This window comes from Chaetodon trifascialis, chromosome 17 (genome assembly GCF_039877785.1).
Source record: "Chaetodon trifascialis isolate fChaTrf1 chromosome 17, fChaTrf1.hap1, whole genome shotgun sequence".
Lineage (NCBI taxonomy): Eukaryota > Metazoa > Chordata > Actinopteri > Chaetodontiformes > Chaetodontidae > Chaetodon > Chaetodon trifascialis.
Genome location: NC_092072.1, coordinates 13747603 through 13774903, shown reverse-complemented (window position 1 = coordinate 13774903; position 27301 = coordinate 13747603). Strand labels below are relative to the sequence as shown.

Sequence of the window (27301 nt, the reverse complement as noted above, 5' to 3'; positions counted from 1 at the left end):
TATTGGTTTGTTTACACTGGCAGGCCACTGTTAATCAAACCGGACATACAAAGTCCGAAAAAAGCAGATTAGCTGCATTTTTTTTTTTAGTGTTCAAATCCTGATAAATAAAACTTCCAGTAATACAATACCCCAGGTTTTTTTTTCTCCTAGATTTAAAGGTGCTGCAATAAATACTAATCAATCAAATGACTACATATGACATGAATATGAAAGGTTTGACTTGTAATATCAAACCTTTTGAGAATTACGTATCACCTAAATCACTTTATTCTTCTCAACACAGTTTGCAAATAGCTGGTAGGTTTTACTTTGATCATTGCCTAATTTTCTATGAATATTTGATGTTGTAGAAAAATACTTAATAAACCAGGTTTAAAAAGCACAAAGGACTAGCGACCTAATACATAAATGAATACATCTTTGTGATTAAATATTTAGATAATAGCCAGTGTATAATGGTCACTTTGTGCTTACCTTTAGCGGAGGCCAATGGCAGCTCTAACGGAAGCCAGCAGCAACAACCACGAGGCCGGAGTGATTCGCTGTGATTCCAAGTTTTACTGCGCACAAGGGACGAGTTGCTGCAAAGGATCCAGTGGCCAATGGAGCTGCTGTCCCTACCAGCTGGTATGGATTGTGCATCAAATATTAAAGCCCTCATGAAATAATGGTGCATTGCCCTGAAAGAAAATGATTTGATAAAAGTGCTTAGGCAAACAGGAATATAGACGGTTTAATGCACAGAGCAATAAAATGATCCACATCATAAACATTGCAGACTGATTCAGCTGACATAGACTTCAGTGTCCTTGCTCTTACCATAAAAACAAGAAATTAGTGTGCTTACTGCAGTAATTTACTTGTCAATACTATATTTTTTTCTAACACTAAGCCTTGTTCCTATTCAGGGCCAGTGTTGCGGGGACGGTCAACACTGCTGTGATTATGGATATAAATGCGACCCCACCTCCTTGTCATGCGGGAAGAGTTTCTCTCCAATTCCCTCAGGACCACTGAAACGTGCCAAAGCAGACTGAGGACATGCTCTTAAGTCTGTGCAGTTTGTTTGTGTGAGAGCGTCTTTATTATTTTGCTACATATTCAGATAACAGTGCATCACAGCCTCAATAATAATAAAAAAAAAATGCCCAAATCACTGAATTGTATTTCAGATTAATTATACTGCATACTTTATTGGTTCTCACAGTGGGATAGGGTATCAACTTTCATTTTAGTAACCAGCTAAGCAAGATTTTAATGCAACATTTTATATCCATTGTGGTAGTGTAGTAAGTAAACAGATTTTTAACACTTACAAACATCGAAACATTTTTAAATAAACAATATGAAAATGTGAGTGAACTGTTTCTTCATGCTGCCTGAACTGAAGGTGTTACCTGGTGAGGGATCACTCACCTGTCTTCCCCAGAATATATTGTTATTATAACTATAACAAGGTAAAACTGTGATTTTCAACAACGGGCTTTTACTTCGAAAGGATTAAACGGAAATTTCATTTTCACTCCGACTGGCTCACTTCCCGTGTATGTCGTTCCTGGTGGAGGTAGAGTGTGTTTACAAAAGGTGGAAAGATGGGTCAAATCGAAGACCTGAAAATATTTGTCACCGAGCGGCTTCACACCGCTGCTTCAGAAATATTAGGCGCTATCGAAAAAACATTGACGGACTACGAGGAGCAGACCTGCCGTTTGAAGGAAGAAAATGACCGCCATCGTTCTCTGCTGGACATGATCCTCAAAGCCAAGTTACCACAAAAAGAAGGTTGGTCCATCCGAACTACATGTGCTCTAGGCAGCAGGGGTCGTCCTCTGACCCCCCCCCCCGGCTCTACAAACTAGTCTCACCTCTTTTCATGTCTGATCGTTATCGTTGAAACGACTCAAAAACGAGCTGGCACTCACTATAGATCTGTTTAGCTAGCTAGTTTCAAACATTGGTGCAGAGTGTTGTCAAGTTAAAATAGTTGTTTCTTAACATCAACGTAATTTATTTCCTGAACATGAAGAAACTTGGAAATGTCTCACGTTCTTATTTTTCTGGGTTTTGGTTTAACGTCAATTGAAGTGCTGAACGAGACGACATTCAAGAAGAAGAAAACCACTAGAACTCGTTATTAGCTAGCTAGCTAGCTGTAATGTTATGCTCATTACAGAGGTAGCATCATCTAGCGTGTATGTGTCAATTCACAAAACAGTAGATAAAACATGAGAGAGCTAACGTTACGAGCTAAACACAGGTGCTCTCTATTGCTGTTGATTTGACGCAGTCCGTTCACGTGTTTGACATCTTCCCTTACTAATTGCGCATGTTGCGCATTGAACTCTGGCTCTGACGTTAATTGAGTTACTGAAACAGCTACTGAGATCGTGAAAGAGTCCAATACACATGACCTATATTTGGACAGTGTTACGGTTGTTATTCATAATGCGAGTCCGACATGGTTTGCTAGCTGTGGACATCAGTACAGCTAGCACCGCTAGTTTAGCTGCTTCCAAGTGACACATGCCAGCAGAACAATAACTGTATGTCAGCCGTGATATTAGTGTATAAAGCAGAAATGGGAGCAGCACAAAGAGTCACTTTCGCTCTTTTTGGGCAGTTTTCCATTTATATAGGATTATGCACAGTTTATACATTACACATAATATGCCAATAAACCAGAGTTACAACGTATCACTGGAAACTGAAGCATTACAATGCGTGCCGTCAAGTCATTTTTCACACTGCTGTTACTGTCAGCAGCATAGTCATTCTGTGCACCTACCAAGTTGGTATTTGTCTTATATCTTCGTTATGGAAGTGTTATTAACATGATGCCTCCTACCATTTGGGCCATGTACAACCTAAAGATACAGAATCATGTCACTCCTGACAGATTTAATGATGACATGTATGTCGCTTTGTAAAACATCTCTCAGCGGGCCTTTTTCACTGACAACATTTTCACATGTGTTGCAGGAAAAGCACAGTTGTAAATAAATTAATGATGACTGAATTCCATTTAGCTGCTTCAGTTTCAGGGTCACTGTCAAGGCTTACTGGGACACTAGAACAGAGTTAATGTTATGAGTAAACACCTCAGAAAACAGTTTTTAATATAAAGGAACTACTTACTAGCTTTTTGTTGTTGTTGTTATTTCTCGCAATATGTTTATGTTCCTTGTCCCAAACTCCAACCTACTTTGTTCTTCTCTTTACTCTGCAGCAGACCATGCCAACCAAAGAAGCCCTGCTGCCGCCAGCCCATGTTCATCAGATTCAAGTCCTCCCCACAAGGCCAGAAAAGGACCTGGCCATTCCAGTGGTAGGACTGAAGTCTAACAATAAATCCTCCTCTTACGTAAAATCATTTCTTGATGAAGCCTTGCGAGAAAATATTGGGAACATAACAGTAAGCACCATTAGCCACACCAGTGTGACGCACCAAGTCAGTCACTGCAAATACATTTCTAATTAATACCGTGCTGTCACTAAACTAGGTCCACATTTATTTTCCAGATTTGCAGTGTGTCTTCACCTCACGCACCAACTTTCTAAAGTTTGCAGCCAAAGGCAACTGTCCCTACTGCCTGAAGACAACTGAAGCCACTGAGACGCACTTAATGAGGAAGCATTATCTATTTGCTGTACATTTTACAGAGGGGGGCAAAGGTAAGTTTAATTAAAACTGAAATCAAAACCTGATACTCTGTTACCTCAGTCAAGCGCTTTTCAAGTGTGCTAGCTGCTTTTCATAGCCTGGGAGTGTGCTAAGACATGCTAAAATAATGTTCTGCCATTTAAGGTGTTTTCTAGTTGTCAATAGGCTTTCTATTCTCTCTTCAGAAAAATTTGTTGTACCGTGTATGTGCAAAGACAGGATCCAGCGCAGAAGTCACTGGCACTGCCCATATTGCAGGAAGATCATTTATCGGAAATGTAACTTCGAGCGGCACATATCTAAACAACATTGTAAGTACAATTTCTTGGCATTCTCGACTTGGCTGTTATTTTACCATTCCTGTGTTTTGTTGTTTCAGTTGTGCTTTTGATATGTGCTAGTGCCACCGCTAATAATAATGGTTGTTATTTTAGTACTAACAACCATTTTAGCGTTTATTATTTTATTAGTAAAGTAATTATTGATATGATTGGATATTGCTGTGTCTTTTTTTACTTCACAGGCTATGCAATACTGCAGCAAAGCCAAGATGCAGGTTAGTATACCGTCTCTGATGCCCCTCAGTCACTCGCAAATGATGAATTATTACCCTCATCAGTTTCAGAATAATGCTGTAATTAATTGTAAATATTTGTTGCATAAGCATCAAAAACAAATACAGCACTTGCGTAACTCTGCATTCATGATCTCCACTGTAATGCAGCAGTAATATATTTTGTGAAAGGAAAGAAGCTTGGCTAATCATGTTTTTACTCTCTCTTAGGAATTCTGGTATAATCACATAATAAGTGTTTTCTTCCCTTTTTCTGTTTACTTTTGGTTACTGGAGGCATATTTTGAGCTGTCCTTTGCCACAATATACCATGCCTGCCTCAAACTGCTGTGAAGTGTTTTGAGGCAAAACACATTGTTTTGAAGATAAAATCGGCTTCGTCATTATTTTGATCATTTATTTATTTTTGAGCGAAAATCTCTTAAAACAATGTGATGGGTTGTATAGCCACAGATGTGCATTGACTGAGGCCTTCAGATAAATATTTTGACTGCAAAGAAAGAGACATTTGTCATTGTATCAGGGAATGAAATACACTGCTCTGTCCTTTGCCTTAGAGGTCAATCAGCCCTCTGGCTCTGCCTTTGAGGAGGAGGCTCCCCTGAGTCCTGAACCCTGGTGTCAGCAGGAGCTCGGCAGCCTGGACCAGAACGACGAAAAGACCTCGCTGCTGCTTCAAATTAAAGAGGAACAGGAAATGTCGAGACTAGGTCTGGTGGGAGAGAATGGCATGCAGAATTCACTTTCGCTGCATGTTAAAACTTGTGATGCAAACAACTGAACACATTTTTTTGTTGTGTTTTTTTTTCTTTATCCACAGTGAGTCATCCTGAGTTGCAGAACTCAGAGCAACTGCAGATTAAAGGTGAGCAAATACAAAACAGTCAAATGGGAGAACAAAGTCTGGAGACCGATCACGCCCAATACTCTGCCATCAACATCGTCTGTGTGGGCAGTTATATTCAAGATCCCACTAAAATCAACAGTGAGGAAAGCAGCAAGGGACATCCTCTTTGTAATTCATCAGCTCAGCCTCTGGAACCTCAGCCTGATATTGGAGTTGGTGAGATATGGCAGCAACAAGGAGAATATCAGCACACCACTGCAGACAAGATTGAGGAGTGGAAGACAAACCATACACCTTCAGGTTTAAAGGCACCCAGTTCAAAGAGGAGAAAGCTTGTGAAAAGATCTTTACCGCCCTTGAGTTTAAATATAAAGAAATCAACGCAGTTATCTGTCAGTCAGAACGCCACAGGTCCTCATTCTTGTAAAGCCTGTGGAAAGACTTTCCATTACATATACACACTGAAGACACACGCACAAGCACACGCAGTGGATAAGACCCGAATGTGTGGAATTTGTGGAAAACGTTTAGAGTCCAAAGAGAGTTTCGTCCAGCACCTTCAAAGCCACACAAAGAGAAACAAATGTGGTATATGTGGCAAACAGTTTTCTAATAATTCCCGTCTCAAACAGCATATGAGATTTCACGGACCAAAGGGTCTTAATGTCATGTCTTCAGTTTAAAAACTACATGTGGGCAAAATCCTGCAGATGTCATGAATGCATCAAAAACTGCCTTGATTACCGGATTCTGATCCTCTGCAGTAACATCTACTAAGTGGGAGATACCAGTCCAGTGGTGTACTGTGGAAGGATTCACTCAGTCCTCTTGCTGAGCAGTGTGTTGATGCTCACTGTATATCATTGCAAATGTGTGTGTTCATGTGTTTTGCTTTTCTTCCTTGTATGTATGCATAAATCATCAGTTTGGAAGTGAGAGGCTTTTAGGCAGAGACAGTCACAACACTAAACAGGTTTTACTTTTAAGTGATGTACATCTCAGTCGAGTCAACATCGGCTTGAAATCTTTAAGTTCACGTTCAGGGAATGATTTATCTTTTCGTTACTGTACTAAGAGCTACTGGGCTCAGTTGTGAAAAGCAACTAAGTACATTTAATTAAGTACTGTACTTAAGTACAGTTTAGAGGTACTTGTACAAAAAGCAGCATAGTCATGGTTACAGCACATTTCGGATGTCTGTGAGTTCCACAGATGGCTCCACCCGTCATTTTTCCTGCTTGCACATTGATGATTCAGTGTTAATAATCTAATGATGTCTTACATGATAATATGTCTGTCAAAGGGGTTAAACCACTACTTTAATTTTGTTATTGATAACTTTGATACGTTTCCTTAAGTAAGATTTTTTAATGCAGGATTTCTACTTGTGATGGAGTATTTTACATTGTTGTAATGGTACTTCTTCCACCACTGCTTGAGTTTGTATGACAAAATTTTATCATGACATTGTCAAAGCAGAAAATGTATGCCTGTCAGACTGGGAATGTGCCACTTTTGAATTGCAATTTTCATATAAGCAGTACTATAAATATATAGGAAGCCCTGCAAATACCATAAAAAACGAATAATCAGTGTGGATATTTGAGTCATTTCTCTGTGACATTTGCGCTGTGGGTTGCGGGAAATCGAATTGTGAAGTTACATTTAGTACTGCAGGTGTAGTGTTTAAATGTCCATGAAAATGTTCGGAATTTTGCCTATCAGCCTGTTGTTGCTGAACAGACTGTTTCCATACAGTCAGTGTGCGAGAGCTGTCAGTGGTGTGTAGTGCGGTTATATATGTGTTGTGTACAGTTTGTTGACTGCTGTGTTTCGGTCCCGACGTTCCTGTTGTGTCATTCACGTCCCATGATGTGGTGACTTTGTCCGCGGCAGGAAGGAAGAGGGGGGAAGCGGCAGCGTTTGACTGCGCTTCGGAGAGTCTGTCCTCAGTCAGTCCCCTCCACCACCCCCCGGTTAATTTATAGTAACTCCCGGGCGAGTTACTCCCTCCTTTCGGTTTTACACGGGGAATATGGCTGTGTTGAAGATACAAGACCAGGTAACGTTATCTATAATGTTAGCAATGCTAACATGTAACGTTAAGTTAACGCGTTGGTCTTTTTTTTTTTTTTTTGTAAAACTAACGTTTGCTTGAATGTTTTTATGCAACGTTAGTCCGCACCGTGTCACATCGATGGTTCATTTAAGTGAGAGCTTAACTTTATTAACATTAAACAGTTTTTAGTGATTTGAAGCAGTCTGGTGATTAAAAATGTAAAAATAAAGGTCTAATGGCGAAGTTAATGTCGCGTACTGTTGCTGTCGTCCTTACCGTTAAGTCAACTGATACGTGAACACATGCTAACTAGCTAGCTAGCGGTAACCAGTCAACAGAAAACCATTTAACATGAGAATCCTATCAACGTGAAGTCACCTGTTTCCTTTGGTTAACTTAGCTCAGTTAAAACGCACAGTTTCGTGTCAAAGTGATCAGTAGTTGCACGGTCATTTACTAGTTTTCTTGGGTGTTTTTGACTCGCTGTTGTTGCTTTTTATGGTGGTGATGGACTGGTGAACACAGCTGGATAGCTACGGGGTTAACAGGGTGGCTAACTCCTTTGCTCATGTTAGCAGCTTGAACTCACGCAGGACTAATAACGTTATGTCGCCTTATTGTAAGATTGTTAACATAAAGTCAGTGAGACGTGTTATCTCGAGTTGGATTGCATGTTTCCGTATTAGCCAACTGACTGCAAGCCGATATTGTGCATGGGGAGTTTGTTTTGTCAGCTGTCTAGTTTAGCTCCCTACACATTTTTCTGCGGGGTAGCTGCGACCGGTCACCTGTTGCTGGAGATAACAAAGAGCTGTCAGACTAAATAGCAGGTGGTGTTGGTTCAAGTCCCCAGCTGTGGCCACGAATTAGACACTTTCCACAAGCTTAAAGCAGTTGTCAATGAACACTGCTCCAAGCCAATGGCAGCGGTGCATAGGACATTGTAGTGAATACTTCAATGACAATTGGAGGATTTAAACACTTTTAGTCACACAAGTTGTTTTGTTTTGACACATTTTGTCAAGTGTAGTCAGTGACATTGACATGAGTATATATGCTGCATCACTTTTTAAAGAAAAATTGCAAAATATTTGAGTCTAATCACCAGATAGTTTTGTTGTTTGTGTATGTATGTGTTTGACAGATAGAGGGAATAATAAGAATTACCTAAGAAAGTAATTCATTCAGCCAGTTATCAACAGAAAAACTCACATTATTGTAATTATTAATAATTTGTGTCACTTTAGTCAAACTGTCAAAAATTTCTTGCATACAGCTTTTTAAATACAATATTTTGCTTTCTGTACTCCTCATTGCAATTTAAAGTTGTGAAAGGCATTGGGCATTATTTATTATGTTTTGCTCAATTATTTCTCAGTAATATCCATAATAATAAATAGTAATAATGATTAAATGAAAAGAATTGTTTGTTGTACCCATTGAGGTAATTATGGCAGACAAGTGCTGGTCTATGCTTGATTTTGTGGTGGCTTCTCAGTGATCATAGTAAAATGTAATTTTGTAAGTGTCAAGTTCAGTAAAAATTTGAACTTGAGTCAAAGGGGGTCAGTGGTTGAGCAGCTCCGTGGCCTGTCCTGGTCTGACTAGTCTTCCGAGCAGTCAGCAGGAATGCAACGAACGGAAGTGTGTGTGTGTGATTAGGTCCCCCTCTCTATTCTCTATTGTTCTCTGTTGTGCTGGCTGACAGATAACTGGACAAATGGACAAAAATAGTTGCACTCAGAGGACAGGACTAGGCTGTGAGTGTCAGTTTTGGCTCCTGTTGATCCTCTAGAGGGCATCCTGTAGCTTAGGAGCATGCAGAGTGTCCTAACCCAGCTATGGTCCTGTCAGAGGGCCGAGATGGTAGAGGCATAGAGATAACACACTCAATGAAAACAGAGGGTCAAGCATAAAAAAGGGCATATTGTAGTTTTGTTTTGTTTGTGTTTGTTTTCAGAGGTATCCACACTGCATACATCAGACAAAGAGCCTCAAAGCACCATGCAACATCTTTGTGCACAAGTGAAATGTGGCCAGTATAAATCAATTGTTCTACAGTATACAGAACAATTGCTTTCGGCCCCCATTTTTGACTGTCTGGCTTATCCATTAAAGTAATCATCATGTCTGTGGCTCTGCTAGTAGACAGAGTCAATGTGCCAGGGCAGTGTTAGGATATACACTCTAATACACACTGTATATGTTATTTGGATATGACTAAAGACAAATGAAAAGTATCACCTTCCACATGTCCAGACAGCAAAGCTTCATAACATCATCCTCTCTTGATCTTTAAAACCTTTGCATCTTTAAATGTCAGCTTCTTAATAGCTGCTGCTGTCTGTGTGAGTATATGTCCCATCACATGCATACGCACACACATGTTTCTGGACAGGGATTACATTACACACAGTGTAGCCTGTGGCAGGGTCAGAGCAGAGGTCAGTGCAAGCCGCATGCTTTCACCTACACATGCACGCTATCACATTGAGTCTCACATGAAGTAAAGCTCGTAGGTTGTAGTGGCATTTTATTCGTGGATATTTGTGCCTGCGTCCTCTTGTTGTGATGAGATCGGGTTCACCTTCTGTATGTGTCCCATTGCTGTGGCAACACCAGCTTAGCGTAAATGCAGCAGGTGTTGGAGCTCCACCTGCCTCATAAAAGCACATGTCCAACACATCAAAAAATATGTTGTTGCCCGTGTTGAGGAATGCCCGTCTTAGTTTGCTTGGTTTGGGTTTTCCTGCTTAGCGCACATTTGACTATGCTTCAGAATCCTGATGACATCTTTAAACACACATGAATCCTCACTGTTCACAGAAAGATTTATTTCTGTTTGGGAAATGGCAACAAATGTGCTCTGTAAACATCTTTGGGCTACGCTCCTGAGAGTATCCCCACTGCAAGCAAGTGGGATAGACAACACATTGGTTGTTTGTTTGCACGCTTTGCTTCCCAAACATCATTCTTTATTTCTGTTTTAGAAGCAAATCCGTAACGCCAACTGTAGGAGCAGAAAGATTGTTAGGCTGTGTTTCATATTGAGTTTAGAAATGGTAAGTCCATTAGACTCAAAATTTAGGCCTGCAGAAAAGCTCCATCCAACTGAATCTCCCCTTCTCATTCGTCCTCCCTCACTCCATCCCTCCCTCTGAGTTAATGGGGTTGTGTGGCTTGGCAAGATGGCTCTTTTTAGGATCTGTGTTGAATATGAAGTTAGACTGAGACACACACACACACACACACACACACAGACATGCACGCACAGACTGGTCTTGTTAGCTACCCTCACATTCTCTGGCAAAGCCAGTTTGTTCCAGTTTTATAATGAGGGGACGGGGACTTTTGAAGCTATGCCACCAATACACCAAAGAGGATACTGAAACACACACACGTATACACACCGATCTGCTATCCATTTTCTTTTATTCTCTTACATTTAGAAGGAAAAGCCATTTCTATTTTACCACCAGCTTTATGAAGATGGAGACCGCTAAAATCTTAATTAGCACATTATAGTGCACATGGTTTTGTTTATACCATGCTGTGTGGTTTACAGCTTTTTCTGTTATCTCATGCTTGGCCATTTAATGGAGGATACCTCCAGTGCTTCACACCATTGCTTTGATGTACAATACCAGAGATCAGAGCTTTGTTGAGCGGATTAGCACGGGATACATAAAACAAGGATCATAAAATCACGATACAGATCAGACGTCCAGACTGAAGCTCTCAACAAACAACATGGCACTGGATGGTGAAGATAGCAGGGCTTTCACTAAAGAATCAATAGTGCTGCACCATCTCTACTGTAGCATCATCACTCCTTTTATGCTTTTGTTATTACACTTAAATGAACTTACGGGGGACTCGTGAATCGACACTATTTGGCAAGTGACGTGATAACAACTGGGCATCAAAATAGGACCCGGACTGTCCTCCAGGCCAGTATTTCTCACTTCTCTTGCCTTGCTTTCTCTTGCTTACTCTTTTTTGCGCCCTCTCTATCTTTTGTTCTTTATATTCTGTATTTCGAGTCACTTTGTTTCGCAGTGAACTTTCTGTAACCATTTTGCACCCATTGGGCTCTCGAGTCCCATCTTTGTCCTCTGCTCTATTCATCTTCAGGATTCTTTGTGTTTTGTAGTGCTCCACACTCGCTACCTGCCTACAATTATTCTCTCTTTCACTCTCTCCCCTTTCATCCCAACTCTCCTCCCCTTTCTTTTCACTCTCTCCCCCTCTCTCTCTCTCTCCCTCGCTTTCTCCCCTCCCCCTCCTCTCCCTCTCTCTCTCTGTCTCTTCTTTTGAAAGAGCTGGCTTCAGCAGTCTGCCTGAAACCAGCGACGCATGCCCACACATACATTGGCTGCTACAGCCCCCGTCCACGCTAATCACAGGGTCTCTGTCTGTGTGTGTTTGTGTCTGATGCGTGTGTGCCTGGCTGCAGCACAGCAGTGAGGATATGTAGCTTCCTGTGTGCTGCTAGGCAGCCCAAGCTCATTCTGCCGCATGCCACTTACCGCCACCATTACGCAGAGGAATTCCCTGCTGTCTCCGCTACTGCTGCTCACAGAGATTGCAAGTGTGGGTTAGAGAGAGGAGAGGAGACATGCTGCAAAGCAACACTGACAGATAGACGACAGAGCTGGATTTCACATTGGATTTTACATGAAGATGTGCCGTGTTTGTTCACGAGGACACCGCTCATTCTGTGGGATTTATTGCTGACCTTTGTGCTCCTGAATTGCGCACGTATGTAAGAGGGAACACTGTGTATTTACAGTATGCTTGTGTGAGCAAGAGAGAGTGTGTGAGTGATTGTGTTGGCGTGTGTGTGAGTGTTTGTTCCTGATGCGGTCAGAGCGGGCTAGCCGTGTGTGTATCGTGGTGCTGGAGGAGGTGGAGGAGGATGAGCCCTCCTCTTCGCCCCCACCTCCTCGGCCCAAATCATCCCCAGACCGCAGATCCCATCATGCCTCTCGAAGGGCTGCCGCTCAGGAGGACAAGGTGAGAAGGGTCCTTCTGTTTGGTTCTTGGTTGACTGAATTAGAGTTTGCTGAATCTGAATCAGCAGAGGTTTTGCCGTGTCTTTTTTTCATTTTGTTACTTTTGGTTTTTCGTGTGAATGACACCATTCACCGGGGCTTTAAACAGATCACTGCACTTCTCACACCTGGCCTGCTTTAAACCTGTGCTGAACTGCGTAGTTACACGTCCATTGCATGACAATACAATGTACTTTCCAACACTGACAGTCTAGTGCTAAATATAGCACCAATATAATCACCATTATAGCCCTGCCATATGAGATGACTGCTGGTTTGTATAGATAATCACCAAAGCCTAGGCCTTTGTAGTCTCCAGTGTTGGCTGTGTAAAGGACAAACTCACCATTGAAACATGACAGTGAGGTTTCATCTTATGAAAGCTGCTCTTTGACGTGCACACAGAGAAAGGGGAAAGTCGGCTCTCATGACAGGGTTTGTGCTTTCGGTCCATGTCTACCTTATCCAATCTCCGACATAGTTGCAGTGGTCATCAGTGTAATAGGCATGAGACAGACACTGACATGCCTGACATGTCCCACTTATTTTTAGTCGAATGAAATGAGAGAGGGATGGGGAAAACGGAGAGCACTATCCACATTATAGTATTTATGTAGCACTGAATGGTATAACTTGGCAGCCCTCGCAGGGGAAGAAGGTGCCCATGTGACAACGTGTTATCAGTACACCAACAGTACTTTAATAGACTTAAAGTACTCGATAGATTAAAAATGTGGGAATGGTAATATACTGTAATTTAGATGGGGTTTGACATTTAAAGCCTTAGTTTTCTTTTTTAATGTTGCAGCACAAAGAAAAGCACAGCTTACAATAAATTGTGTATTATCATTATTATATCCTCAATAAAATCCTTGTACTAATTACTTATTTCCAAGTCCCAAAGACAATAAACTATACAAAAAACTAGTAACCATACATTTGAAAAATATCACACGGCTGCTGTATTTTGAATCCAGTGTGCAGAATTGAATTGTGAGCTTAAAATAGTGTTACTTCCCTTAACCTTTGATATGAATGGACTGACTTTGTACAAATCTCACTCAGTATCAGGCACCTCGTGCTCATGCCTGTTCACATTCACACGCATGGTGAATGAAACCAAAGTGGCAGATAGTATTACTGAGGCGTGCCCAGTGTGTAGTTGTTTCTCAATCATTTGCAACTCCCTTCTTTGGGAAATTTGTCATATGTTCTTAAGAACAGAAGTACCTTGAATAACTTGTTTAATAGTTTCCTTTTCATCCCCTCTTTCTACTTGCCTTTTACACATCATTTACATTCTTATTAGCTGGCTTGACACCAAGTGGCAAGAGAGCACAGCTTTAACCCCTCACAGACTCCATAATGCTGTGTGCATGCATGCCTGCGTTTCTGTGATGTGCTGTATTCTGCAGCAGCTACTGTCATAAACAAATTGGTGATATACAGGCATTTGCAACCTATGGCTCTCTCCCAACACAGGATTATAGTGTCTGTGTGAGACTCTCCCATCTGTGACTCTCATAACTTTCACTGATAACACACTTGTCAGCATCTAAAATTACTGCCTTGCAAATCGAGTATGTAAAAGTGTACATCAGCTTTTCCTCATCTCCTTTTTATTTATTTTTTTTTCTCTCTCTCTGTAGCCGTCTCTGTTAAGAGCCATCTTCAATGTGGACCCAGATGAAGTTCGCTCCCTCATATTCAAGAAGGAGGATGTGAACATTCAGGTAAGTCACACTCTTCTTGCCATATCCCCCGATTTTCTCCCAGTATATATGTTTGTGCTCTGATCATGCTTTGTATTAGTGTTTTGCCACTGTAGCTTCGCACACACCATGACATATGAAAAACACCAAGGAGAGCAGCAGTCAGCCAGCCAGCCAGCCAGCCAGCTACAATTGATTTGGGTTCCCATCGATTGCTTGACCGACTGAGAGTGCCTTCTGGCAGCTTCTCCATCTTACATAGCTGTCAGCCACACAGACTGTTCATAACACTATCCTCTCCTATGGTTTGAGGACATAACCTTCACCTGATATCCCTGCTTTTTTTCTCCCATCGCTTTCACTCTAATTCCTGTTTACACCACATTCTGTGTTCACTGTCTTTGTTTTTCTCTTTGTGCTTCGGCTTTATGTCAGGCTATAGTGCTGGGGTCATCACACTGAATCTTCATGGAGTCAGCAACACTGGTCCAGGCCTATTACAGTCACATGACATTTGTTTATAGCCCCACTCTGTTGATTGCTCTCTCCTGCACTGAAAGAGAGAGAGTTGGGGATACAGTAGCAGAATGTGTTGAAATGATGGAGCAAAGTGAAGAATACAAGTGAACACACCATAGACATTATTCTCCTTGTGACTCTCATCTCATGTTTCTTGTGGTCTGAAGCGGTGTGAGGTTTATAGATTGTCACTCCATCATGATGTGTGTTGGTGTGTGTGAGCATGTGTCTCAAGGCATACATTTGTATAAAAAACAGGAATAATGCACATGCTTAAATTTGTGTTCTTCTGTGTTTTGCGATCCCCTCTCAGGACAATGAGAAGCGAACGCCTCTGCACGCTGCAGCCTACCTGGGAGACGCTGAGATCATTGAACTGCTTATCCTCTCAGGTAAACACAGCAGCCCAGCCTTCAATCTATCGATCTGTTCAGCCATTCATTCGACTTCATTTCCACCTAATGCACATCCACCTCTAGTATCAATTCTACCTGAAAGCTTACTCATGCATCCACTCTGTCTGTGCAGCCATCCCTGTATGTGTCCATCTGGTCCTGTTTTTCACGAGTCTGTATTGGCTCTCCTAAATTTGTATCTGTTTATTAATTCACACACTTCATTTCATTGCACAGTAAACTGTGTCAAGGAACACTGGCATAGTGGATTTGTCTTATTTTAAGATGTTCACAAGGTGAAATTGAAATTGTAAACAACTTTGCTTTTTTTTTTACTTGTTTGCAGAAACATAAGTAAGTTATAACACCAAAAAAAGGTTATTTTTTCCAGTGTTGGCCTTCACACTTCTTTGTTTCCTGTCAGTTTACCCCATCTTTCCATCTCGCCATGCCTTCCTAAAGTCTTCAAAACCATTGCCTGTTCCTCATCGCTCTCATCGTCGCATGTTGCTCCCTGTTCCTGCAGTGCGTCTGCCCCCTGCTCTGTGACTGTCACCCTCTCTTCACGACTGATGATTTATCAATCATCTGATAGGGTCTGTGTCGGCTTGACTTACCGTAATGTCAGCTGAGCATATCAGGAGGTGGGGCCAACCCTGTTGTAACACAAGCGCTGTGTGTGTGTGTGTGTGTGTGTGTGTGTGTGTGTGTGTGTGTGTGTGTGTGTGTGTGTGTGTGTGTGTGTGTGTGTGTGTGTGTGTGTGTGTGTGTGTGTGTGTGTGTATGTGTGTGTGTGTGTGTGTGAGAGTGTGATCACTGTTTCTCAATAATGTGAAGAGCAAGTAACAGGTGCAACTGCAGAGCTATTTTAACGCCCAAGCTGTGCCAGAAAGGATCATGGGAGTTTTGTATCTTCCAAGCACTGTTGGCTTCCCCCTCCCCATAGGTCACGTAAAAAGCCTTTTAAACTACCGGCTTGGCTTTTTGTTTACTCTTCACACTCTTTCTCTTCAGTCTTCTCTCTTCTCTTGAGCCTTTAATGTATCTTTCAGTGAGACATTTTTTACAGGTTTCCATTGTGGACACATCTCTGACATCTCTCACTCTCCCTCTCACTCTCTGCTTCTCTCATCCCAGGAGCCAGAGTTAATGCCAAAGACAACAAGTGGTTGACTCCTCTTCACCGAGCTGTTGCCTCTTGTAGTGAGGTAACACATTACACAAACACACTACAGCTAATGTTTGCTTCAGCGACTCCACTGTAATTAAGTGATTATGTTCTTCTGTCACCAGCAATAAAATGCTCTTAGATAACAGTTAGATTACGACAGCTTTTCATACCCCTGATTGATAAGACACATTCAACCCCACTAAGGGGCCTTTCCAGCTGGCAGTAGCTCTACAGCAAAAATGCAGCCTTTCTTTCATTTCAGTGAGCCAGACTGGCTACCTTACTGGCCTGAGATGGAGAAAAGTATTGCTGCCAGGATAAGACTTGAACAATCTGGCCTTAAAGGGGTAAAATGACATAACCACCATGCAGTGTGCTGATGTTTGATAAACCTTCAAAATCCCCTTCCCTATTTTGCTTGGACCAGGGCAGCGTGCCTGCACTGAAACAGCCCATCATGTCTCTTGTTCTCTGTGCTATTGTCGGCATGGAACCCCCCTATGAATAGCAAAGATTTTTATAACCGCCCACACACAGCCCCCTGCACACACTTTGTTAGAGGCATATTAGAAAATAGACCCTCTGTCTGCACAGGCTGACCCATTCTCACTCTCCATCCAGGATGCAGTGGCAGTGCTGCTGAAGCACAGCGCAGATGTTAACGCCCGGGACAAGAACTGGCAGACGCCGCTCCATGTTGCAGCTAGCAACAAGGCGGTACGCTGCGCCGAAGCTTTGGTCCCGCTGCTAAGCAATGTCAATGTGTCTGACCGGGCGGGACGCACCGCCCTGCACCACGCTGCCTTCAGTGGACATGTAGAGGTTTGTCTCTTTCAGATAGACGCTCACGCACGCGTCAACATCCAGTTAATTTGCTTTTGTGTGACAGATGGTGAAGTTGCTGCTGTCCAGAGGAGCCAACATTAATGCATTTGACAAGAAGGACAGGAGAGCCATCCACTGGGGAGCCTACATGGGTGCGCTACTAATACAGATACACATTTTGATCACACTAGACGAAGCCGCTGTATCTCCCTAGTCATACACACTGCTTTCTGCAATGGATAAATCCCCTTGTGTGCAGATCGTGACTCATTTCCTCCTCTCTCTCCTCTGTTTCAGGACACCTGGAGGTAGTGAAATTATTGGTGGCCAGTGGAGCAGAAGTCGACTGCAAGGACAAGAAAGCCTACACCCCACTCCACGCAGCCGCCTCCAGTGGGATGAGCAGCACAGTGCACTACCTGCTGAGCCTGGGGGTCCATGTCAGTACAGACACAAATATATGCATGCGCTAGCAATGTCCTTAAGGTGTATAGAATGTGCCATGACTCTTTGACATAGCCTAATCTAAAAATTGTGTTTAAATATTCCAAAGTCAATAAAATGCAAAAAAGCCCTACAACTTATACAGTGTTCCTGAAAAACTGTACATAAACAAACATTTCTTCTCTCCATCCATAGGTCAATGAGGTGAACGCCTATGGCAACACTCCACTCCATTTGGCATGCTACAACGGACAGGATGTGGTGGTCAGTGAGCTCATCGAGGCAGGGGCCAACGTCAATCAGGTGTGTGCACCTCTCTGTGAGAGACAGCATGTGCGTGTCTACTTGCATTTAAATGTGTGCTAATTGGTTCCTTGTTTCAGGTGAACGAGAGGGGTTTTTCCGCTCTCCACTTTGCCTCCTCCTCACGCCAGGGGGCGCTGTGCCAGGAGCTGCTGTTGGCCCACGGAGCTCACATCAATATGCGGGTGTGTCCATATGCAGATATATTATCATACAAACACTGAAACACACAGCTTCAGCTGTGTGTATGCAGACCAGTATCAAGTAAAAAGCTGAAATGACAGTGTTGTTAACACTTTGGTAGCAGTGATGGAAACTGATATTAGGTCCCCACAGCCTCAAGATGCAAGGCCATATGGAAGATGAAGCGGGAGGGGATGGATCCCTGAGGCTGCAAGCTGCTCAGGGAATATGTGTGTGGGTGTGCGTGTGGTCCACAAGGGGGTTTAAGATAGCTTCTGTTCATTCTAAGCTTTCTAACACTACAGTATTGCACTCACAGTTGAGTCAGATTCCCACATCAGCACTTTAATGTGCCTCTGCATGCACTCCAACACCGATATACAGACACAGTCTACTCAGTCATAATCATTTGCCTCTCGTCTCTCCCTCCATCTGTCCAGAGTAAGGATCGGAAGACTCCCCTCCACATGGCAGCTACTCATGGAAGGTTCTCCTGCTCACAGGCCCTCATTCAAAATGGTGAGAGGCCATGCAGCATGCTCTCTGCTTCACGCCTGAATTCAAATTCGTTTGCATTTCCTGGTAGTGATAGTAAATGTAGTGTGTGTGTGTGTGTGTGTGTGTGTGTGTTTATTTCAATTGTTTTAACTTCAGTGCATACTTATACTCTCTAATTATGTGTGTGTAGGAGCTGAGATTGACTGTGAGGACAAGAGCAGAAACACTGCCCTTCACATTGCTGCCCGTTGTGGCCATGAGCTCATCATCACAGCACTCATCAAACATGGAGCCAACATCGCCAAGTTAGTAACAATTGACATTTAACCACCTGTCTTATCTTCCCACCAAATGTCATCTGTGCTCTCGTAAGAAGAAGCACAGATAATCTGATGACTGGAGATGGTTAGTCTCAGGAAGAAACATTCTTTCGGCCTCTTTTTCTTTCCTGTCATCGAACATGCACCCATGCTTTCACACCTTGTCCTCCATGTCCTGTGATGACTTGCCTTCTCTGCCTTCAATCTTTGCAGGAGAGGCATTCACGGGATGTTCCCTCTACACCTGGCAGCTCTCAGCGGCTTCTCAGATTGCTGCAGGAAGCTGCTGTCCTCAGGTACATTCATGCTGACTCCATTCTTGCTGCTGGAAACATCCAGTTGACATCCTAACTGATGCTGATTCCATATTCGCGTAGGGTTTGACATCAACACCCCTGATGACTTTGGAAGGACCTGTCTACATGCTGCTGCAGCTGGAGGGTGATTCATTATTCCTGCTTACAGACTTATTATTGTTTTGTCTCTGAGCCTCTTTTTATGCCTTTTTGTTTGTTATTTAACACCATATTTGTTTTATAGTATCCATCTATTAAGTACACCTTTGTACAGAAAGCATGTATGCTTTGAAGTGTTATCCACGCAGTCAACAAAACATCTCTGTTAAAACTGTCTCCAACCAGGAACCTGGAGTGTCTGAACCTGCTGTTAAACATTGGAGTGGACTTTAACAGCAAAGACAACTTTGGAAGGTGAGCAATGTATCTCATTTAATTCTAGGAATTAATGAAATACAGTCTGAAGACAGAGCTCAACTTTTTACTATATTTTGGGGAAGAGGAGGAGTATGAAGTCCTCACTGCCATAAATAATAGCTTGTGTAAACTCTCTGGCCTTCCCAGGACTCCACTACACTATGCATCAGCCAACTGTAACTACCAGTGTGTGTTTGCCTTGGTGGGCTCTGGGGCAAGCATCAATGAGCTGGACCAGCGGGGCTGCAGCCCCCTGCACTACTCTGCTGCAGCTGACACTGATGGAAAGTAAGTTTTGCTCTGTGTGTTGTTCAGAGTGTATCAAAGAATCCTCAGAGTCAGTTAACAGCTTTTTTGGCTTTTTTATAATCTCCTCTCTTTTGTCTTTGTCAGATGTGTGGAATACCTGTTGAGGAACGATGCTGATCCAGGAGTGAGAGACAAGCAGGGTTACAGTGCAGTGCACTATGCCTCGGCCTACGGGCGCACACTCTGCCTGGAACTGGTGTGTACTGCTGCCGCACCAAGAGAAAATAGAAAAACTACAGCACACAAGTACGCACACGGTTTGATAAAATGTCTTTGTCTGTGCTCCTTTCAGATGGCGAGTGAGACACCTCTTGATGTGGTAAGAAGGATTTTTCCTGGTCTGAAACACAGTGAGCCTTTACTGTACATTGATTCTTTGTGCGTAGCTCCCTCTGTTGGGCAAATGAGGAACATGGAGGTTAGATCACCTGGTGGGCAGATGAAGATACCTTGAAACCCCTTCGGTCTTGTTATTGGTTGGATATCAATTGTCAACTCCTTGTGGCACATACCTTTGCAATGCACTCTTAATCTCAGTTAAGAAGAGAAAGCATGCTTCTCATTGTGTTACTGGAGCACAAGAAAGTGTGACTGTGGCTTAACGTCTGTTCCACTTTAATGCCGTTCAAATCTGAGATACATATGAACCATCTATTTCAGTTAATGGAAACATCTGCAACAGACATCCTGAGTGACTCAGAGAGCCGGGCACCCGTCAGTCCACTCCACCTGGCGGTGAGTTCAAAGACTTGTGCGTGCTTGTGTGTGTATGTGTATGTTTTTATCTCACACCTAGGATTTGACTGTCTCTACTACGTGACATGGAAGAGGTGCATCAGTTGATGTGTGTCTTCCAATGATGTAGGCTTACCACGGACACTGTGGAGCTTTAGAGGTTCTCTTGTCGTCCCTGCTGGAAGTTGACGTTTGCAGCCCAGAGGGCCGGACCCCCCTCAGTCTGGCCTGCTCCAGGGGTCATCAGGAGTGTGTCTCTCTGCTGCTGCACCATGGCTCCTCACCCATGACCTGTGACTACACACACAAAAAGACAGCCATACATGCTGCAGGTATACATGCAGGCAGTTGTACACACAGACACATAAAACCACAGACGTGTGTTTGGATGTAACACATCACATGAATGAGGTTTGTTTATTGTTGCTTTAGAAAAAGAAGTCATGCCCTTGCATGTGTGTGTTTCTGTCTGCTGTAGCTATGAATGGCCACCCAGAGTGCCTGCGCCTGCTCATGAGCAACAACGACCAACACATTAATGTGGACGCACAAGACATCAACGGACAGTGAGTGTGTGTGTGTGTGTGTGTGTGCATAGACAAAATGGCTTAGACTGGAGGCTTTCACTGAGATGATTATGCTTCCATGTGTTTGAGGAGATGACTTGAACTAGTTTCACTGAAAATGTAAACTAAATACACATTTTATAGCATGTTTCCACACTGTTTACAGGACCCCTCTGATGTTGGCAGTGCTGAATGGACACACAGAGTGTGTGTACTCTCTTCTCAGTCAAGGAGCCAGTGTAGAGATTCAGGACCGTTGGGGGAGGACGGCACTACACCGAGGGGTGAGACATTCACACACACCCACTAACATTCCAACTTGATTTAGAATATTTTATTCGATTTTTTTATCCTTTCTACTGTTTTTAACAGGCGGTGACAGGCCAGGAGGAGTGTGTGGAGGCCCTCCTCCAGCGGGGGGCTAGTGTGTGTGTCAGAGACATCCGGGGCCGCTCCCCACTCCACCTGGCATCCGCTTGTGGCCGTGTGGGTGCCCTGGGTGCCCTGCTGCAGGCCAGCACCACCACCACCACCTCACACACTCACGCACACCTCACTGACAACCAGGGCTACACCCCGCTGCACTGGGCCTGCTACAATGGTACTAGGACACAGCACGACACACTTGACAAGTCTGTTCGGGATGACACAACAAAGCAGTATTTACATCTGTTCCCACCTTTCTCCTCTCTCTGTTTTCCTAGGATATGATGCTTGTGTGGAGGTGTTGTTAGACCAGGAGGTGTTCAAGAAGATTAAGGGCAACTCTTTCAGTCCTCTGCACTGTGCTGTGTAAGACAACGTGTCTGTACCAATGAATGCTTCTGTGTGAGTAGACACTGAGGGTATGTGACAGTGTGCATTGTGTGTTTCAGTATGAACGATAACGAGGGAGTGGCTGAGATGTTAATTGACTCCCTGGGCACAACTATCGTCAATACCACTGACTCCAAGGGCAGGTGACAGATGCAAACAGACACAAACGACAGCATTTTTTTTAATGAAAGTTGTCTGCTTGTGCATTGTTTACCATGTTTGTGTCTATGCAGGACCCCCCTTCACGCTGCAGCTTTCTCCGACCATGTGGAGTGCGTCTCCCTTCTGTTGAGCCACGGAGCTCAGGCAAACGTAGTCGACACACACTTGCACAGGACACCGCTGATGATGGCCGCTCTCAACGGACAGACCAATACTGTGGGTCAGTACACGCACTGATACAGTTACACTGTTGCCGATTGACTTCTAAACCCTTTTACATGTAAGCATCTCATGTGTTGCAGAGGTGTTGGTGAGCAGTGCTAAAGCAGACTTGACACTACAGGATACACACAGGAACACAGCATTACATTTGGCGTGCAGCAAGGTAACAGTTCAGATGCAGGAAATGCTTTTCCATTCAGTGGCCGCAGTGAATGCATGTCACCGGACACATTTAAGAATCTCTGACCCACATGACACATCCAAATAATGGTGATTTTATTTTGTTATTGTGAATTTATTAACAGCTTTCTACAAAATGTCCTAAAAAGTAGATTTGTCTGCAAGCTGGAAGAAAAAGGCAGGTCCTATGAGTTCATGTGTGAGAAATATACGAAAGAGACAAGTCAAAGTTACATTTTTTTCTGCCTAATGACTACAGATTTTAATTTGAAAGTGTTTAGCAATGGTTATAATGGGACAGCTGTTCTCTGACGTTATGTAACATGTAAAATTTTACTTGTTTTTGTTTTTCACTTCATTAGTTAATTGCTTCCTGTTCCGTTCAGGGTCACGAGACGAGTGCCTTGTTGATTTTGGAGAAGATCGGCGACAGGAACCTCATCAACTGCACTAATGCTGCTCTCCAGACGTACGTAGTGTTCCCAGGGGTGCAGGCAGACACTCACCGGTACGGGGGGGTAATCTACTAGTCTCAGACTGGACTTATTTTAATGGTGCATCTCCCTCAACCTTCCTGCAGGCCCCTGCACGTTGCAGCCAGGAAGGGATTGACGGTGGTGGTCCAGGAGCTGCTGGGGAAAGGAGCCAGTGTGTTAGCAGTGGACGAGAACGGTTAGTTGTCATCTTACTGCTGCGGCACTCATCCCACTATTCATGCTCTTTTTTTTTTTCACTCTCTCGCTCCTCTCCTATCCATAGGTTACACTCCAGCTCTGTCCTGCGCTCCCAACCGTGATGTGGCTGACTGCCTGGCGCTCATCCTCAACTCCATGATGCCCACCTCCCCTATGGTGACCATAGCAGCTTTGCCTGCGCTTTCTCTTACTCAGACAGTCATCAACCACCACCCCACCAACAACCACGTCTCCAAAGGTGTGGCCTTTGACACCCCACCCCCTCTGAGGCCTGACCATGCCTCCTACTGCAGGCCGGAGCGCCCACTGTCCTCTGCAGACGATGAAATGAATGACTCCGATTCAGAGACATACTGAGGACATAGCTTCTAATGGACAGAGTGTTGCAATACTGGCAGGCTGGCCAGCCACTCAGGAGCCTTAATAGATCACTGACAAGGAACTGAAAGAGAGAAAAGAGGGAGAAAATAGAGCCAGTGTGCAGATATTTTTAGGTGAGCCTCTTCAAATCTAAAAATAACCCTTGTTGTAAAGCAGATGTTTGTTTCCTTATGGTGCATACCCAGTGGGGTGGAAAATAATGTACTAAAATATAGAATAAGGTGAATACACACTACATTTCTCTCAGACAGTATCACTGTAAAAGCTCAGAGGACTGCTTTTTTTGTAGCACGACAGCTTGTCTAAAGAAAAAACTGAGGGACAATCTTATGGGACCAGGACATTGAGTACTGTTTTCCCTACTGTACTTTTGAGTTTTTATTCTTCAAGCTATCACGGGAGACATTGATGACTGTCACATTGGTAACGCTGCGTCATTGTTTTTGAACCACTTTTCAGTTCCGAGGAGAGGAAGTCATTATTGAATCCTAAGAAATTATTCCGAGTGGAAACCTGAATCTTTTGATTCTGACAGCAGGTGGATGTAAGACCCATTTACTGTATGATTGGTCCAGGAGTCAGGTAATTGTCGACCAGAATAAGCGGCCCAACTTAACTTGCAATGCTGTAACTACTCAATGTCTGTGTACTGTACTGGAGACAGGGGAAAGTGGCTGACACTGTGTGTACGTGTGTGCGTGTAAAACAGATAGTGTGTTTGTGTGTCTGTGGGAGAGAGAGAGAGAGAAATGAATAAATATTGCCTTTTTAGGAATAAGCAACTTTCAGGCGGAGGATGAATGCTACTTGGTGCAATGTTTGTAAAGATTAAGTCATGAATGAATAAAAAATATTTGTTTTTGATTTATTGCAGTGTATAAATGACGGATGAAAAGCGTAATAGCTGAATTGTCATTATCAGTTTTGGTCAGAACATTTGTTTTTTTATATCAGTTTTTAAAATGCATTTCATTTATTTGTCCTAACATACACACCTATTTCAAAGCAGTTTCTTCGTTGTCCAGGTGATACATTCGTCCATACAGACAGGCAGTGACCAGCCCACCAGTCATGTTTGAATGTTTCATGGTCACTGTGCCGTCTTCAGCCGTTTCCACATGCTCAGGCTGCTCCAGGACCAGCTTACTGGCCAAAACTGATGGGTACACATATTTGGTCTCAAACTTCCCCTCCAACAGGAAGTCTATCTTAGATTCAGCCTCTTCCACTTCCTGTCCACAGGAAGTGGTGTCCAACCCTGCACAGCGGACGAGTGCACATACCTACAACAGAGATGTGATTAATGTAACATCTCATGAAGCAACTTCAGATATTCAGACTTCTTCTCATTCATACCTGCAGGGCGTAGTGTCCGTTCACTGTGTGTGTTCCAGCAAATGCTCCCAATGCGTAGAGCTCTTTGCTGCTCACTTGTGGTAACATATGGTACTGCAAGTAACAGCAAAAAGTGCCATCGCACACCTTCACTTCGCCCTCTGTCTCATTTAAGAGGACAAATGTAAATGGGTCGTACATCATGGATGAGATGAAGGTGGTGGTGGAGGAAGGGACTGAAGAGGCAGTTTCAGGAGGAGGAGGATCAAAACAGCTTTCTTGGTGACAGTATCCAGAGTCTGTAGCTGTATTTGATGTGGACTTATCCATAACTATCCCCTCCTCAGTGGCCACACTCTGCCCCACCCACAGTGGATCTAAAACTGGCACCCTGGCCACCAGCAGTCTGCCCTCCTCTGGGTCTCCTTTCTTGGCATGGTGGTATGTGGCAGAAAAAGGGGTGTAGATACCACTTCCACTCATGATCATTTGGTCATTACGAATGTTTGCTGCTAACAGGGTGACATTGGCTCCCAAGCTGAATGCACGCTGAAACTGGATCATGTCCAGTAGAGGGAGCTGGTTCATCCATGCTGTGGGAAAGATCAGCTGACGCACACCCTAAAAGTGGTCCAAAGGGAGACGGATGTTAGGAAAAGAGAAGACCAAACACAGGAAGGTAGAGTTGGGTGCAGAATTTAAGGAGCTGTTTTTCTACCTTCTCCACAAGAGTAATTGTGGGCTCATGGAACAGGATGTCAAAGCAGATCATGAGACCAAACCTCCCAGCAAAGGGTGTGTCAAATGTAATGATCTCAGGTTGTGGTGGTGTGTCAAAGGCCTTTTCAAAGTAGAGGTTGTACTTATGGTAGCGTGCCACCAGCAGGCCGTCTGACCTGCATGAAAGAAGATACCGTGAACAGTTCACATAGACATGGTAATAATGCATTGGTGCACTTGCTGGACTTCAGCTGAACGACCTCTATGTTAAAGGCCTACACTGCACCTGAAAGCCACGTTGGTGTTGAACTGCCAGTGTCCATCAGAGGGACAAGAGGAGGAGGGGTCGGTCGACAGGGGACAGGGCTGCAGGTCAGCCATGTTGGCCACCAGGTAGAGGTTGTGACGACGGGCCATGCAGCTCAACCGCTGGAGAACCTGTGAAACACAACCACACTCCAGTGTGATTCATATTCACAGACTGCTGTTGCATGAGTGAAAGCTCTGGGCAGCCTCGTGGTCCATGTCAGTGTATCATGTCTGATAAACCAACGGACCCCAACCTTTTTTTTTTTTTTTTTACTTTCCCAGGTCGGTCCCGGGTCAGACCCGGGTTGGTCGCTGGTCGGATCCCAGGTCGGATGCTGAAAAACTGATTCATGTCTTTAATTCAAACTGACTCCACCCACCTGTTATTATCACTATTATTATCATTAGTGTGTGTGTAACGGGTCAGATCCCAGGTACTGATCCGGCCCGGGTTGTTGTTGTTGTTGTTGTTGTTGTTGTTGTTATTGTGTGTGTTCCTGGTCAGATCCCGGGTCGGATCCCGGTCCAGGTTATTGATGTTATTATTATTACTATTATAATTATCATTTGTGTGTGTGTGTGTGTGTGTGTGTGTGTGTGTGTGTGTGTGTGTGTGTGTGTGTGTGTAGCGGGCAGTAGCGGTACGGCCCGTGGCCCGGTGGTTGGGGACCGCTGTATTAAACAACAACTTGAAGTCTAAAAATAATCGATTCTGCACCTCAGTGTTGTTGTGTTTGCCCGGCTCTGTGCAGGGGTTCCAGCTCTCCTGCTGGGGGTCAGGAATTGTCTCTAGGTAGCCGGAGATGGACGAACGGCTGAAGTTGAAACCCTGAAGACCATCTTCTGGAAACACCACGATCTGGGCACCCTGATGAAAGTAAGGTGGGAGCAGAGTATAGAGGTGAGACAAGTGACAAGCTTCCTCACCCTAATGTAGTCGTGATGTCTGTGACATTTCTTTATGTGACCATACAGACAAATACAACCATTCCTGGTGACTGATTTGAGCTGGGAACACCAATATTCATAACTATGCCTTGCTCTGATCGTACCTGCTGAGCAGCCCGGGCAGCCTGCTCCTCGTAGATGTCCAGGTTTTTCTGCATGTGTTGCAGGGCAGCGGGTCGGGACAGGGGGACATGAGGCTGCGAGTTCAGAATTAAGTTGTGCTCGTACACAGCAGCAATATACGAGGCATCCACAGCGGACTCTGCCTGAACGACCGACGTTAAAACAAACGTGATAAAAACGACAACGAACAACGACATTGCGTTTTCCCTGAGAGAAATTTGTGGCGTGACCCAGATGGACAAGTTACACCTGAGGGGTCAGAAGTCCAACTTGTGGTAAAGAGCAACAGAGCTGACACAGCTGAGCGATTTCCCGGGTTAGAGAAGCTCCCCTTGCGAACAGAGTTGTGTTTACGACGTAAATCTGGATCCTCATAGTCGTTGTCTGTGCAGCAGCTCCATGTTTTACATTTCACAAAAATCATCTGCTACATTACGCTGGAGGCGTCGCAGAAAACAGTTTTTTTTCCCCACAGCACTAACAGCAACCTGGCAAGTAGAGATAAACAAAACCTTTATT

The 27301-nt window shown here is 43.8% G+C and overlaps 3 protein-coding genes across 4 annotated transcripts in view; 2 read left to right on the top strand and 1 right to left on the bottom strand.

Annotated features, from left to right (window-relative positions):
* The window catches only part of LOC139346236 (progranulin-like), a 3055-nt gene extending 1525 nt beyond the window's left edge, over nt 1–1530 (top strand). Inside the window, exons 5-6 of the mRNA XM_070985204.1 lie at nt 484–630; nt 912–1530. Of these exons, the coding sequence (XP_070841305.1) occupies nt 484–630; nt 912–1040 (276 nt within the window). The 3' untranslated portion in view covers nt 1041–1530. The remainder of the gene's footprint in view (nt 1–483; nt 631–911) is intronic.
* LOC139346233 (serine/threonine-protein phosphatase 6 regulatory ankyrin repeat subunit A) lies at nt 1525–24208 on the top strand. 2 transcript variants are annotated; one of them, XM_070985200.1, is made up of 35 exons: nt 1525–1785; nt 3230–3328; nt 3523–3675; nt 3850–3975; nt 4188–4220; nt 4796–4948; nt 5059–7147; nt 13848–13931; nt 14743–14821; nt 15962–16032; nt 16617–16817; nt 16885–16972; nt 17118–17260; nt 17460–17567; nt 17648–17752; nt 18191–18269; nt 18439–18553; nt 18782–18864; nt 18946–19009; nt 19210–19278; nt 19429–19569; nt 19675–19786; nt 19883–19909; nt 20251–20325; nt 20456–20657; nt 20804–20891; nt 21058–21175; nt 21264–21492; nt 21596–21683; nt 21767–21850; nt 21941–22089; nt 22172–22254; nt 22658–22740; nt 22852–22943; nt 23031–24208. In XM_070985200.1, the coding sequence occupies exons 7-35, from the start codon at nt 7121–7123 to the stop codon at nt 23321–23323; spliced, it is 3180 nt and encodes a 1059-aa protein (XP_070841301.1). In that variant the 5' UTR covers nt 1525–1785; nt 3230–3328; nt 3523–3675; nt 3850–3975; nt 4188–4220; nt 4796–4948; nt 5059–7120; the 3' UTR covers nt 23324–24208. The 2 variants fall into 2 exon arrangements, with proteins under 2 accessions (XP_070841301.1, XP_070841300.1); XM_070985199.1 differs by lacking the exons at nt 1525–1785; nt 3230–3328; nt 3523–3675; ... (2 more) ...; nt 4796–4948; nt 5059–7147 and adding an exon at nt 11479–12160.
* Nucleotides 24205–27301, bottom strand: LOC139346234 (biotinidase-like). The gene is made up of 6 exons (XM_070985202.1): nt 26764–27301; nt 26430–26579; nt 25689–25840; nt 25401–25578; nt 24704–25303; nt 24205–24630 (listed from the first exon to the last, which is right to left on the bottom strand). The coding sequence occupies exons 1-6, from the start codon at nt 26977–26979 to the stop codon at nt 24343–24345; spliced, it is 1584 nt and encodes a 527-aa protein (XP_070841303.1). The 5' UTR covers nt 26980–27301; the 3' UTR covers nt 24205–24342.